Source organism: Sphaerodactylus townsendi, linkage group LG13 (assembly GCF_021028975.2).
Source record: "Sphaerodactylus townsendi isolate TG3544 linkage group LG13, MPM_Stown_v2.3, whole genome shotgun sequence".
NCBI lineage: Eukaryota > Metazoa > Chordata > Lepidosauria > Squamata > Sphaerodactylidae > Sphaerodactylus > Sphaerodactylus townsendi.
Window position 1 is genome coordinate 42,003,648 of NC_059437.1, and position 15,993 is coordinate 42,019,640.

Here is a 15,993-nt window from a genome sequence, read left to right on the forward strand (position 1 = left end):
ACCTGAGAGAGATCTCGAGTGTTTATGAGTGTGTGCGCACCAGCGCCGATGGAAAGTAACCTCTGGGATGGCATGGAAGTCAATTTTCTGCATGTTCTTAGATGAGGTAGCATTCCCCCTGCTGCATGCTGACTTCTCCCTGGCAGCAGGTTGCAAGATTCTCAGTCTGGCTGGCTGGTTGTCAAGAAATTACATCATATCGGAGTAAACGGCTTTTAAATCAAACATCCATTATTCATGCATATTAACTGCTTTATGTCCCCCCCTTTTTTTTATTCCACACCTCCCTCCCTCCCTTCCCACCCCCACCTCCCCAACACTGGCTCCTTTGTGTAGATTTACCCTTGTTTCAGCCCTCACTTCCAATTCCCACTCTCCCCGCCCCCAGAGATCTTCCAAATCTTAGCTCATCAGTAAATTTATTATTGAACGCATATACTTCTCGCTCCATCTCTCTCTGACTCTGCTGGTGTTTATGTGCTGACTGTGCAGTACTAGCCAGGCATCCCATAATGATAATGCTAGTGCTGATAAGTTGCCACACTAAGCCACTGCTTTCAGTTGCCATCCTAAAGCTGAGAACTTTGCCATTGTGAAGTCACTCTGCCATTATGGCTTGTTTATTTATTTGTGTTTGTATCTAGACTTGTCAGTAAAAAAAAAAAAATCACAGTAAATGCCTGATTTGGCTTTTTGGGGATTTATTTGACCCTAAATACAAGCCGCAACAAAACTCCCAAGCTGAATACTTAGAAAATTCAATAAGCCAAATCTCTATTCGGCTTATTGGGTTTTGGCCATTTAAAGTTTAAAGGGAGTCTTCACAGCAGCTAGCTGCTTGGAGTTCCTTTAAACCAACTTGAAAAAGACACACACACCCCTCTACCTTATTTACCTTTGCTGGGGGTTTGTTGGTGTTTCTGTTGGGATCTGGAGGGCTGCTTAAAGCCCACCCCTCCTGCATGAAACAGAGCTGACTGAAGTCACTCTCTCCTCCTTCCCTGGCCGCACTCTGCATGCCCTGTTGGCTACTTTTTGGCCCTGAGGGCCAAATGCAAACAACAGTGACTGGGGCTGAGACCACCCAGGTCAGGAAAGGAGGGAAGGATGTGCAGCCACAGGGCGGGAGCGGGAAGGCAGGACGCCACAACTTGTTTGGAAAGAAACAAAACCTCTCTGTGCAAAATCTGAAATCTTGGAGATCTGTCCATCCATCCATCCATCCATCCATCCATCCATCCATCCATCCATCCATCCATCCATCCATCCATCCATCCATCCATCCATCCATCCATCCATCCATCCATCCATCCATCCATCCATCCATCCATCCTGCCCTATCCTCCAAAGGGGATGTTAGACGACAGAGCTATAGCTCAAAAGCAGAGCATGTGCAGCCAAGTTTAATACCAAGCATCCCCCCTGGAAGGTTCTCTGGTGAGCTTTTGCCTGTGAATTCTGACAGTTAGAGTAGACATTCCTGGTCAAGCTAAAGCCATGAGAGTTTTGGACTGAATGAACTGACAGTCCACTCCGTGCAAACCGGCATCTTAGAAGGAAGCACGAGCACAGACATTCTGTGTATGGCCCCTTCCGCACATGCAGAATAAGTCACTTTCAATCCACTTCCGCAATTGTTTGCAAGTGGAATTTGCTGTTTCGCACAGTAAAATCCAGCTGCAAAGTGCATCAGAAGTGGATTGAAAGTGCATTATTCTGCATGTGTGGAAGGGGGCTAAACCATCCAGCTCTTGAGTCAAACGTATTGCCACCTTGGGAAGCGCCCTGTATTTGGATCCTGGGCTGCACAAGCCTTCCGAACGCCCTTCGTAACAACCAAATGTCCTGGCAAGAAAACTGCAGAAATGTGCTGGAAGGGATTGCTTTGTGGCGGTTGGTGGGTTCCAACATGTTGACAAGATTGCCGTCCGCCACTCCCCACTCCCAAAATTTGTCTGGTCTTTCTCTTCTGCCTGTTCTTCTCAGGTGCCACCCCCACCCCCCCACCCCCCACACACCCATCTGTGTAAGGCCACTGGCCATAAGTCGCCCAACTTGTGCAGTGAAGAGATGGAATTAGACTAATGGGTTGCCTGAAGAAAAGAGAGAGTGGGACCATGAATAATTGAGCGGCCTCTTCTGTAGCAACCAACGAAAATGAAGTCCCATTTGCTCAGCCTTATTAAAAGAGCGAACGAGGGGGTGAGGCGGTAAAGGTCGTTAAGGGACTTGTAACATGGAAAAGAAGAATCGCCTGCGAAATAGATGCTGTTTTCTCATCTCTAACACACACACACACACACACACACACACACACACACACACACACACACACACACCCCAGTCTCTGAGGTCTTTAACTAAACGTCACAGTGAAGGGCGTCTTACGGCATTTGGGGCTTGCTGAATTATTCAGTTCTCGGGGAGATCTCTGGACTCCCGTCCAGCAACATTCAATTCCTGAACGTTGAAAAGTGTCAATAGGGAATGCTCGTTTTTGTTTGGTGCGTGAATCTGACAGCGGCTGTTGCCTGTGGAGGCCGAAATCCTAGAACCTGGTTCATTATCCTTTATGTTTTCCCTGCATGGTGGATCGCTATGACTGGCACCTTTGCGCACCAGAGCAACGTAGAGGTTGAAACCCCCCCCCCCCCCCAAGCTGGAAAAAATTGAGGGCAGAAGCCAACTGTGCAGCTATGTCTTACCATCCAGTTTGTGAACACACTGAGGAAGCCCAGGACTGACTGAATTGCTTTACAGTTATGACAGACAGTGATCATTTGCACGTGATCCCTGCCTTCCAGACATCAAGTTGTATCTTTATGCGCACGTGCACGTTAACACACATTGTGTCCTGCCCAGCTTTGCTAGGAGCGGAAGCTAATCAAGCTCCTTTTTGTAGGAAAAAAATATTTTCCGTCAAGGAACCAATTCATAGGATTGTACAGGGCAAGAGGAGTTCATAGTCAAGTGTTCAGTAAACAGACTCTTGGACCCCTTTGGATCGACTTCTTAAGAGGAGAGTGAGAGGCAGCAGTGTGAATTCTGTTCCTGAACTCATCAGAAGCAGGGGCATGAGTTATTTAAGAATAAAAACACTGAAGGGGTGAGGGAGACCTGCAGGCAACCGTCTGGTGGCACTCTCAAGGGTTGCACTGTCTGCCAGTTAATGCTGTTGGTGAACCAGATGTGTTTCCGCACTCCTACATTCCTGCTGGGTGACCTTGGGGTGGTCACAGTTCTTTGGAACTCTTTCAGCCCACTTATCTCACCAGGTGTCTGTTGTGGGGAGAGGAAGGGAAAGGAGCTTGTCAGCCACCTTGAGTCTCCTTACAGGAGAGGAAGGTGGGCTATAAATCCAAACTCTTCTTTTTCTTCTTCTTCTTCCAGATCCTCCTCTACAACCTGGAAACTGGACAGTGCACCGCACAGCTAGGCAGCTCCTTGGGCGAGTTCTCCTGTGTCAATCTCCGGGATAGCCCTCCTTGCATGTTGGTGTCCGGAAATAAGGACAGGAGGTAGGTCCGTGTGGGAGGAGCGTCGGAAGATCCCTGCTGGATTCGCCCCAAAGGTCCATTTGGTCTGGCCTTCCCTGTGTCTCCATTGTAGGCAACTTGGATGCTTTATGATGCCAGGGGCAAGAAGACAACAGCGCTCCTCCAACGCTGTTGCGTTGTCCCCCCTGCTAAGCGACTGGTATTTAAAGGGAGACTGCCTCTGAATACACACTGATGAAACTGCCATATATTGAATTAGTACTAGAAAATCTGAGGCCAGCCAAGCCTAAGAAGCATGGACTGTATATATCAGGGGTCTTCAAACTATGGCCCTCCAGATGTTCATAGACTACAATTCCCATGAGCCCTACCACTTGGCCATGCTGGCAGGGGCTGATGGGAATTGTAGTCCATGAACATCTGGAGGGCCATAGTTTGAAGACCCCTGGTATATATAGTAACACAAGGCAATGAACTAATTGGTATATGCAATTCATTCGAGTATAAAGTCAATAGATAAGTCATACACCATTCATAAAGATATATTGTGATTATATTATAAGTAATATGCAACTGGATATAAATGTAATAACAAAACTTACAATGAGGGCACTTAGGCAACCTAAGAAGCGCAATGGGACAGTACTTAGTAACAAATATATTGAATTAGGCCAGGGGTCTGCAACCTGCGACTCTCCAAATGTTCATGGACTATCCCATCAGCCCCTGCCAGCATCAATTGGCCATGCTGGCAGGGGCTGATGGGAATTGTAGTCCATGAACATCTGGAGAGCCGCAGGTTGTAGACTGCTGAATGAGACTGTCCGCCCATCACGGTCAGTATTGTCTGCTCATACTGGCAGTCGCCGGCCAGAGTTTCAGGCAGAGATCTTTCACCTCACTTACTCCCTGGTCCTTTTAACCAGAGTTGCCAGGGACTGAACCTGGGACCCTCTGCATGCAAAGCAGAAGCTCTTCCAGTGAGCCAGAACCACTCCCCAAATGTGAAATGTTCCATTTAGCCCCATGACCACTGCTGTGCCTGTTCTCCATGATCGTTAAGTCTCGGACCTTAAGCCAATGAACAGACTCTGGATTCTTGATCAGTAGTGTTTGTTGAAAGGCTGCAAGCACCTAGCTTGAGAGAGCCAGTTCGGTTTGGCCTGGCTTTCCTGGATTCCTTTATCCTTGCCCAGTTCCCCCTCCCGCTTTCCCAGAGAAAGTGTGACAAGATTTGTTTAGAGCATAGGTCAGTGGTGGCGAACCTTTGGCACTCCAGATGTTATGGACTACAATTCCCATCAGCCCCTGCCAATTGGCCATTCTGGCAGGAGGTGATGGGAATTGTAGTCCATAACATCTGGAGTGCCAAAGGTTTGCCAACATGGGCATAGGTGTCAAACTCAGGCCCTCCAGGTGTTCATGGACTAAGATTCCCATCAGCCCATTCCAGCAGGGCCAATTGGCCGTGCCGGCAGAGGCTGCTGGGAATGGTAGTCCATGAACATCTGGAGGGCCTGAGTTTGACACCTATGGTTTAGAGCAGCGGTTCTCAACCTGTGGGTTGAACGACCCTTTCACAGGGGTCGCCTAAGACTCTCTGCATCAGTGTTCTCCATCTGTAAAATGGATAGGGTTGGGGGTCACCACAACATGAGGAACTGTGTTAAAGGGCTGCGGCATTAGGAAGGTTGAGAACCACTGGTTTAGAGGCTTAGGCACCTTCAAGGGCGCGATAGGGATAGTCACGGTCACCTGCCTTGCTTCCGCCCTGAGGCCAGTGGTCGTATCCTGTTTCCCCGAGGCAGAGGGGCTCCTCAGGGTCATTCAGCTTAGTTATCAAGAATCAGTGTCAAAGCAATAAACAGAGGAAGAGAAAGAAGGGAAAGGGAGAAAGGCTCTTTGCATGTCAATCACGGTACACATCAGTCAGGTTACGTGGAAGTTGCGATCAGGTCACATAGGCCGAAATTCGCACCTAACAATGATCTTGTCTGCTTCTATCTTGGAAGCCAGCTTAGAACAAACATCAGATCGGCTGTGGAGGGTTTTCTGGGCTGCGTGGCTGTGGTCTGGTAGTTTGTGCTCCTCAGGTTTTGCCCGCATCTGGCATCTTCAGAGGAATGTCTCGGCGAGATGTCTCCAAAGATGCCAGCCATAGCCCAGCAACACCCACAACAGCCAGTTGATTCCATCAGTGGAAGCCTTCAACAAAGTATCAGATCCATCCCGCCCAGAATTTAGAGGGAGTCTGCTGCCACACCACTGAGCGCAGAAATGTGCTCAGTGCCGCAAGCGGTGCATTTGCATTCTTTGAAAACTGGAGGATTAGGTAATGGTTGGATGCCGTACCCTGCTTTGTTTTGTCTTTAAAAGCTCAATGTGAAGAATCCCGCTCCACTCTTTTTTTTTTTTTTTTTGTAAAGGGGAAAAAATGCCATTTGGTGGACGCAGTTGGTGAACAGCCCAGCAAGGGCTCTTGGAATATCTTCCCCTGCGCTGCCGCCACCACTCGCAAAATGAGTTTGGCATAGAACGCCTCACTTCCTGATACCAAAGACAAAACGTAACCCAAAAGTGGAGACGCGTGTGGAAGGAACCTCACTGGCCAAAACGGCCCTACTCGCCAACTTCTGATGAGATTGTGTACGCTGTGGTGTCCCCTAGGTGACAGACGAGAGAGGATTTTTCCGATTCTGCTTAGCTGATTAGCAGCCTTTATCTCTTTGGCTTGGCTGGTCGTCCTTTCCCTCTCCCCGCTTCCATTCGGCGTCTGTTGGCAAATGCGCATGCACTGGGAGTCATCTGTATGAAAGGATTAAAGTGTTTAAAAATACCCCTTTGAGTCCAATTTTTAGATCTGGGGGGGGAGGGGGGGAGTATTCTTTATTGAAATGAATCAAAGTATTGCCCCAAAGAGATGGAGGATGGTGGCCAAAGGCCAATATCCAGTTACTCCCTTTCACCCTCCTCCTTCTCCTCCCTTCCTCCCTGAAAAAAAAATAGTGGTGCATCAGACTGCAGGTGGCAGCGGGGCAGGCGGTGTGGGCTTTAAATCGCAAGATTTGCGGCTGCCAAATGTCAAGCCTCAAGTCCGCCAGGGCGGCAGCTTGCGAAAAACTTGTGTTTTGTCAGCCTCCTCTTTGTCAGTGAATGCACAGACTGAGGAAGATGCCAAGAGAGTACAAGCACGTTTCTGTCGTTGTGGTCGTGCTCAGAAGAATCTGAGTTTCAGGCCTGGTTTATGCGAGCAGGTGAATGGCATGGCTTTAGATTTCTGGCAGGGGAACACGGCGGGGCACATTGTGGAATCATCCCCCTATGTCAGGGGTCTGCAACCTGCGTCTCTCCAGATGTTCATGGACTACAATTCCCATCCATCATGGAATACAATTCCCAATTGGCCATGCTGGCAGGGGCAGATGGGAATTGTAGTGCATGAACATCTGGAGAGCCACAGGTTGCAGACCCCTGCCCTATGTTATGTTATTTATTTATTTATTATTAATTTTATATACCACCCTCCCCCTGAGGGCTCAGGGCGGTTCACAACAAGGTTAAAACATACATTAAAACATTATTTAAATATTAATTACATAAAAACAGAACCTATTTAAAACACATCGCAAGCGTAAAACCAGCAAGGAGCATAAAATCATTCTCCCTTCTGTGCTAGTCTTCCATAGGTATGGACTTGTGTATTTTTTAAATATGAAGGAACTTTTGAAAGTGAATCCTATCCTCTGCGAACTGAAGGGCTAGGTCTGTGTTGCCATTTCATTCCCATATCTGTGAGCCAGACCATCATCTCCCTCTCCCCGTCCCAGCTGTAAGCCTTCTCAATTTCCTCCTGGGCAAATGTGTTGGGCTTCTAGAGGAGCGATCCTGAGCCACTCTGCTCAAAAGTTAGCCCCTTTTTATTCAATGGGGCTTATGCCCCAGAAAGTGTTCTGAAATTGTACCCATGTACGTTTAAAACAGTGTTAACATGCAAACAATCTTTAGCATATATTGTCGAAGGCTTTCACGGCCGGATTCAACCGGTTGTTGTAGGTTTTCCGGGCTGGGTGGCCGTGGTCTGGTAGATCTTGTTCCGAATGTTTCACCTGCATCTGTGGCTGGCATCTTCAGAGGTGTGTCACAGAGAGTAGTCTGTTACACACCGTGTATAACAGTGGACACAGTGTATAACAGTGGGCTGGACACAGTGTATAATGTCATCTTCTCCTTCCCCTCCTTTCTCCCCAAAGTCACAAACGGACACATAGAATCATAGAGTTGGAAGAGACCCCCAAGGGCCATCAAGTCCAACCCCCTGCCATGCAGGAACACACAATCAAAGCACTCCTGACAGACGGCCATCCGCCTCTGTTTAAATACCTCCAAAGAAGGAGACCACCACTCTCAGAGGCAGTGAATTCCACCATCGAGCAGCCCTGACATGAGGACTAGAAACTTCAAAAAAGTAATAATGAGTAGACGAAGTAGAGAAGCTAACATTAGCTCAGGATCCTGCATTCTGCACCGGTTGCCAAATTTGACACTTGTGATCCTGGATCTGCGGAAGAACTGACACGGTGTAGTAGCAGCCCTGCCCAGATTCTCAGGCGCATAAGACTTTTCACTGCAACTCCGAGTGTCTTTGTTTTCCCCAGGCACGGATGCCTGGAAGCCGGGTCCTTGCTAATGAAACCACAAAGCCACAGCCAGGGCTCGTGGAATCGAAGGGGGCCCGATTATCATCCGTGGCGCCAGCAGGCGGGACGCCAGGCAGCGTGTTGTCAGGGACCGGGCTTGGAAGCGTTTTGGGTTTTTTGCCCAGCGCAGGGTTCTGCTGAGCCCCCACTTTGTCAGAGGACGAGGGGAGCCGGGCTTTGTTTACTCCATCTGTGGACATCCTGACAAGCGACTCGGAGGTGTTGGGAGAGCCCCAGCCCGAGCGTGCTCCCTTCCCCGTTCCAGCCTGTTAGATGGATTTTGCCTGGTTGGAGTCTTTGTCGTCTTTTTGTTTTAATTGTAAGGATAGAGCTGTTTGCAGGCTCCTACCGAGCGGTTTCATTAGCAAAGGGAAAAAGGGGGAGACGGGAGGGGAGCTCGTTTTTTGGAACAGCCTCCAGATCAGAGCAGGAATCCTAAACAATGGAAGTTCTGGCATGGCAAAATTCCTCCTCCTCGGCAAGCCTCGATCCGCTTGGGCATTGGGCTTCTGCCGTTGGTCGTTTCTCGAGGATTAGCTGGCGGGCTTTTGATTTTTTTCCAGCCACCTCTGTGGTGATTCCCATTCGTCTCTCCGGGTTGTGTTTTCTTTGTGTTTTGCGGTTTTAATTGCCTGCATTTAGGATTATAAAACTTTTCAGCCACCCCTTCTTGTGCACGTGAGCTTTCTTTCCCTCTCTCATACACAAGGCCCTGGAAAAGGACGTTCAGTGATGTGGATCGCATTGTCCTTTACGGCGCACATCACTAAAGAACCTGGTCAACTCCTAGCAGAGCAAAGAATAAACCGAGTTCACACACATTACCGAGCCTATGCATGCATTCTTTTCAAAACAAAGGTAGATAGATCAGCAGTCTGATTATTATCTTATCAGTGTTCTTAGGCAGAGAACATTCTTCCCAACACCTTTCTCCATGCATGGCTTATGGTCTGTAACAGAGCCACAGGTAGGGAACGTGTTGATAGTCGGTGCTCAGTAGAGCATTGGGGGGGATGCGCAGTGTGCAATCCCAGAAGTGCAGTCAGCAAGTCAGAGTGAGAGTCTAGGATTCCCCAACACACACGCTTTGGGGAAATCCCAAAGGGCTGCACTCCTGCGATGACCTCACTTCTGGGGTCTCTCCAGAAGTGATGTCGCAGCTTTGGACCATGGCAAATGTACATGTCCCTGCCACTGCCTTCTTCCCATCGGCAACCCTGGCCAACTAGCAAACGTACCAAACAGGTTCTCCACTCCGAAGTCAGAGGGCTGGTTCTTCTCTTTACTGTGGTGGTCATGGCTTTCCAGGGTCTCGCTCAGAAAGGTCTTCCTCAAGACCTGTTACTTGAGATCCTTGAACTGGAGATGCCAAGGAATGAACCTTGGGCTTCCTGGATTCAACTCGCATGCTGTGCCACTGAAGCAGAGGCCCTGTGCGCATGAGGGACTCTTCCGAGGACTGGATCCTCCACCACTGGCTTATCGTTAAATTTGTACAACCGCCAGCACAGAAACATGTTTTGAATTTACATCCTTTCTGAATCGATCAGGCCTCACCCGATTTGTTTTTCAGATCTGCTTTTCAGGCTGCTTTACAAATGATGATGGTAGCCTCATGTTTTTGTGTGTCCCAGGAGTTGTGCTTGCCCACGTGTGCCTGGGCGGGGGAGCGAGTCCATGCAAGTCCAGAGCTGCTACTCCGGTGCCCCCCCAACAGGCTGCTTCACATCATGCCGATAAGTGTGTCAAGCCGAAGTCCGTGTGCCCCCAGCAGCGAGTTAGTGTGATCCCGTTTTGCATAATGTATTCTGCAATTATTTGCTAGTCTGCTTAATTTATTCTGCTAGCAGCCCCCTTTCCCCTACCTGCTGGGAATGTTACCCAGCAACCCCTCTGGCTTCTGAGTTTTTGCCAGCTCCCTTTTAAGTATATCTCTGCAGCTCTAAGGGCTAGAATCCATTATTTTAAATAAAGTAAAAGCTGAGATTATTAGGAAATTGCCTTCTGAAGCCAAGATCGCAGCCTGTGTGTATTTCCACCCCCCGCCCCGTAGAATTGCAGCATGCACACAGCACTGAACCCACAAATGTATTTTGCATCGGAGTGAGGTTACTAGCCTTTGCTATGATATTGAATCATATTGGCTCTGTGAGCACAGTTAAGGCACACATAGGCCGGGCAGGAGCCAGTGCCTTGTAGCTGAGTGGTAGAGCGAAGGTCCCAAGTTCAATCTTTGGCATTTCCAGTTTAAAAGGATCTATACTGTCTCAGATAAAGATGTTACTATGGCCAGTTGAGGTGCAGCAGTTGAGAAAATCGCATGCTTCCACATTAGAATAGAGTCCTGAACAAATATGAGAATTATCACTCATTTTTACCCACTTTTTTTTGATCAAGACCATTATTTTGTGCATTATTGAACATGGTACTTTGATACAAGATGATTTATAGTTGATTGAGTGACTATAATGAAACTTTCAAATGAAGCAGGGGGGCAGGCACTAGGCAGGCACTAGGATTCAGGCAGAGCATTCTACAACAGAGGTCCGGCATGTTGAGTTTTGTGATGAAGGAATATACGATCTACTAACATCTTTTGGTGAGACAGAGTGTAGTAATATGTAGTATGAAAAACTTCAGTCTGAGTCGCTGCAAATCAAGAGTGGACAATACTGATCTTGATAGGCAAATTTTTGACCAGAAACAGCCTGGGATGATGCGGAAACTTCAGGTGGCTTTGGAAAAAGAAATTGTACCCTGTTCGTCAACAGTCTTTTGCTGACTAATAGCCAGTAGTAGTAGTAGTAGTAGTAGTAGTAGTAGTAGTAGTAGTAGTAGTAGTAGTGGTAGTAGTGGTGGTAGTGGTGGTGGTGGTGGTGGGGGTGGTGGTGGTGGTGGTGGTGGTGGTGGTGGTGGTGGTGGTGGTGGTGGTGGTGGTGGTGGGGGTGGTGGTGGTGGTGGAGGAGGAGGAGGAGGAGTTTGGATTTATACCCCCCTTTCTCTCCTGTAAGGAGACTCAAAGGGACTTACAGTCTCCCTTCCCTTCCCCCGCCCCACAACAAACACCCTGTGAGGTGGGCGGGGCTGAAAGAGATCCAAAGAACTGTGACTAGCCCAAGGTCACCCAGCTGGCATGTGCTGGAGTGAACAAACTAATCTGGTTCACCAGATAAGCCTCCAGGCAGAGCAGGGAATCAACCCCAGTTCTCCAGATTAGAGTGCACCTGCTCTTAACACCTACACCACCCTGGCTCTCGAACAGAACCTCCATGTTAGCGTGCTGTTGAATACCAGGTTCAGAGTGAGGGGTGATAATCAAAGAAGGCAGGGATTTTGCTTTATTGACCTGCTCCTGAGCTTCCTTGAGGCCTCTGATTGGCCATCACTGGAACCAAAGTTCTGGGCTTGATTGCTTATCAGTCAATGCACAGTTCTGTTCTTATTGTTACCAATAAGGAGCTGCTCTTGGTATACAGCGAAATACTATGGAATCTGCGTCCAGAGGCCGTATCCTGCACTCCTCTGCGCTGTTACAGTGTCCGCAGGGACTTCTTGCCCTGTTGAGTGTAATTTACAAATACGCTCGTGATTAATCCTCGGGGGCCCCTCTGCTTTCGAAACAGCCCATCGCATGAAATCATATATCGATTTCCCTTTTCGATAAAGCCAACTCATCCATCCAGATAGAAGCAGTGATTGATTTTTCACAACGCAGACGGGCTCCGTCGCCAAGCCCAGGAGGTTAACAGCTTATGAGTCAGACCCCCAAATGATGAGGTTAGTTTTTGAGAGAGCTTAATGATCTGGGTTTGGGGGCTTGAACCTGTCAGTTTATGGAATCCGCTGCCCTGGAAATGTGGATGCCGGTCACCGGCTCGGATGGCTTTGAAAGAGGATCAGATAAATCCACAGAGGGGAGGACAGGTTAGCCCACAGCAGTGAGCCATGGCGTTTCAACAGAACTTCCACATTCAGAAGCGTTAGTCGCTTGAATAGAAGCTGCTGGAGCATGGAGCAAACGAGGAGGAGTGGTTTCTTTCATTTATGCTCTGCTTGCTGAGGTCCAGGAAGCATTTCCCTTGTTAAAGAGGCAAAGAGGAAGCTGGACTAGATGGACATTTGATCTCATCCAGCAGGGCTCAATCCAATGTTCTGCCTGGTCCGAATACCAGGGTAGGAATGGCGCATGTTTCCACTTGCTGAGGCTGGGAATAAGTGTAGTTGTCCCTCCCACATCGCGACTTTCCAGATTGCAGGTGGAAAGTTGCCACCCGGCACAACCCTGGACCCGCACTTACCTGGAGGCCCAGGGCTGAGGAGATGGGAGCCAGGCGAGACAGCCCAGAAATGAGGGGCAGAGGCTTTAAGGGCCAAAAGGAGGAAGGAAGAGCTCGGCTCCGGGGTGGGGCTTGGGATGAAGTGGGGGAAATTTTATGCAGTTTGGCAATGGGGGGCGGGGGCGCTGCCCTACGATATGGGACGGAGGACTATACTTGTACTTTATTACCCAGCTTCTGGCATCAGTTCTCAAGAAATGAAACTACCCAAAAAGCAGGATAGAGAACTGCTCAGCCGATTCAAAACACAGGGTCTTTTTTCCCCATAGGATCCATTGTGGAATTGCAGATTTTATGACCCGGCTCACTTTTGTGTAGTTTCTTGATCTTTCTTGTTTTAAGTATCAAGCTTGCCATTTGTGTTAGGGACATTGAGGGAATTAGAGACATCTTAGAGGTGGTTCCTGGGAGATCTCTCCGTGGCATGAAAGCGTGGAGGGTGTGGAAAGATACCACGGCATTGTGAGAGACACGTTGTGCAAAACCCCCCCCCCCCCCCCGTCCCCAAGCAGGCAGAGGTTGGGAATTCATCCTTTCCCTGTTCTCATTTCAGAGTGAGGGTATTCGACCTCCGTCAGAGCAACCCTGTCTGCTCACTGTACGGTCACCAGCTGGGCATCTCTGCTGTGCAGATGGATGACTGGAAGGTTGTCAGCGGAGGAGAGGACGGGCTGGTCTGTGTGTGGGACCAGCGGATGGGCACCAAACTCTGGGAAATGCATGCCAGGTGAGGAATGCCACCTGAATTTTTCTTTTGTATGCCTAAGTGTGACTTTTTTTAGTTTTAAAACAGGAAAGGGCCGTGGTTCCGGGCACGCAGAAGTTTAGATCCCTGCTTCTCCAGCAAAGTGTAGGGGTTGCAGCGTCTGATGAGGACCAGAGAAACTTAGGTTCTTCAAATCCCCTCTCTGTCATGCAAAGTTGCAGAGCAGAGAGGATGGAAAGTGCTGTCGTAGAGAGGATGGAAAGTAAGCCACAGCTGACATATGCTGAGTCCATCGGGTTGTCAAGGGAAGAGACTTAACAGAGGTGGTTTGCCATTGCCCGCCTCTGCATAGCTACCCTGGACCCATCCAAATACTAACCAGGGCCAGCCGTGGTTAGTTTCCAAGATTTAGCCTGGGCTTTCTGGATCAGAATGACTGTGGGCCATTCACTCTCTCTTGGCCCAGCCTACCACATAGGGTTGTTGTTGTACTGAAAGAGGGAAGAATAACTGGGTAGAAGCACAGGACACACATAAATAAACAGATCTTGAAGTTTAGGGGTTGGGGATGATCCCTCTCTGCTTGAGGTCCCGGAGGGCTGTGGTCAGTCAGAGCAGACATAACCGAGTCAGCAGGATCAGTTGTCTGATTAGATTTAAAACAGCTTCTTGCATTCAAATGAGAGAATGTGAAAGAGATCACTTGCACTTTGTGGTCACATCATAGTTTTTTCCCAGAGTAACATGAGTCTGCCGGTCAGAGCAGAGCCTTCTGGACTAGATACACTGAGTCATACTGCTGGTCTGTGGCATCTTTCCATGTTTATGGTGGCATCTCACCCTATATAATTCAGTAACACGCAGATTGTCCCAACGACGAACCCTTGACCAATGGGCACGCAGGATATTCCTGTGCGCCCATTTGAGCGTCGGAACACTTTGCAGGAGTGCTCAAAAGAGCAAGCCAGGCTCCTCCACGTTAGGCCAAGCCTCCTCCATGCTGGGCCTGCCAGTCCCGTCCCCCCCCCCCCCGCCCTCTCCCAGTCCCCAAACACCTGCCTGGCCTGGCCGGAGATCCCCCTCCACACCAGCCCTGCCACAAACACCCACCACTTCTGCCACCCCTACAAGCAGCTTTCAACCCTCACCAATGCTGGCGTTCTGGAACCAGCACATCTTTGAGGCTCTCGTCAACAGGTAGGAAGCGGGCTAACAGGGCGCGAGGGTAGGGGGGAGAGGGCTGGTCAAGCAGCAGTTAAGCCCATTGCGGGAGAAAATGCTTGCATGCCTCCCACCCCTTTTCTAGAGCCCATTGTGTTTTCCCCTGCAATGGGCTTTACTTTTATATAAAACAGGATTATATGTATGTAACAGGGTTAATCGAGGAAGGGGCAGCAGAGAGGTGCTGAAAGGAAAGCTGTCTTTGCCTTGCAAGCATAGCTCTCTAATGTGCCGCTGTAATCCAGCCACAGTCCACTGGGTGGTGCTCAAGATAGCTTTCCTTAACATTTTCTGAAGCTGGGTAAGATCCGGCCATTAGGGTAATTGTATTCAGATAACCATATCAGGGGCTTCCACCAGCATGGGCTACCCTGGGCTGCTGACAGAGGCTGATGGGAATTGTAGTTCCTGAACATCTGAGAGTCAGAGGTTCCCACCCCTGGTTTAGCTTCAGGTTTCCAGATACCAGGAATCATCAGTTTTCACCAGCATGGCCAATTGGCCATGCTGACAGAGGCTGATGGGAATTGTAGTTCCTGAACATCTGGAGAGCCGCAGGTTCCCTACCCCTGGTTTAGCTCAAAGAAAGCAAGATTATCATGGTTCTGCTCCCACCTTTTAATGGGCTTTGGAGATTGAGAGGAGTGCCCTTAAAAAGCGGGTCCCCAAATGCAACAGGGCCCCCAGAATTTGAATCGGAATCTCCCCCACTCTTGGCAGAGATGGCCAAACGAATTTTGTTTCTTTAGTTTTTGGATAATTGGGAACCCTTGATAGATTATTTGGATAAAACGGAGGGGGGGGGGGATGATTAGTAATTTTGAAGGCTAAGGATTGTTGAAATAAGTTCCAATAGGGGAAAATTGTGACTTTTATTAGTAGTAGCTCTAAAAATCTAATTTTACTTAGGGGGTAAAAAATAACCATTTTTTTAGTGTTAAATACTTGGTGCAGGGGAAACTAGGACTCCACATGGAAAATGTACTCTGTTTTTTTGTGATTTTTGTGTGTGTGTATCCTTTGTGATATAAAGTTCAAGCACTAACAAAATTTAACCACAAGAATCTCCCTCACCCTGGGCACCTGTGCAGCTTTTTTATTATTTACACAAATCCCCCCCCGTACTCCCTTTTTCAGGCACCCTGTCCGCTACGTCTGGTTTAACAGCCACAGCCTCATCACTGCGAACATTCCCAACGAGAAGGTGCCCCGTGGCGCCAGCATCATGGATGATGACCTGACGGCTCATCGCAGGTAAGAGCCAGCCGGATGCTGCTGAACATGGGTGAGAGGAAAAAGACCTGAGGACAGGAGAGCCAGTGTTGCTTCCAAGCCCAGAAGGAAGAGGAGTTCATGGATAAAACCTTTGAAATACAGCAGTCCGCTAAAAGTCTAGTCCCGTGGTGGCGAACCTTTGGCCCTCCAGATGTTATGGACTACAGTTCCCATCAGCCCCTTCCAGCATGGCTAATTGGCCATGCTGGCAGGGGCTGATGGGAATTGTAGTCCATAACATCTGGAGGGCCAAAGGTTCG

At 48.9% G+C, this 15,993-nt stretch overlaps 1 protein-coding gene across 1 annotated transcript in view; it reads left to right on the forward strand.

Moving 5' to 3' along the window:
• Positions 1 to 15,993, forward strand: part of FBXW8 (F-box and WD repeat domain containing 8) — an 86,493-nt gene that overhangs the window by 68,515 nt on the left and 1,985 nt on the right. Inside the window, exons 8-10 of the mRNA XM_048514381.1 lie at positions 3,391 to 3,518; positions 13,085 to 13,258; positions 15,596 to 15,712. Coding sequence (XP_048370338.1) covers positions 3,391 to 3,518; positions 13,085 to 13,258; positions 15,596 to 15,712 — 419 coding nt within the window. The remainder of the gene's footprint in view (positions 1 to 3,390; positions 3,519 to 13,084; positions 13,259 to 15,595; positions 15,713 to 15,993) is intronic.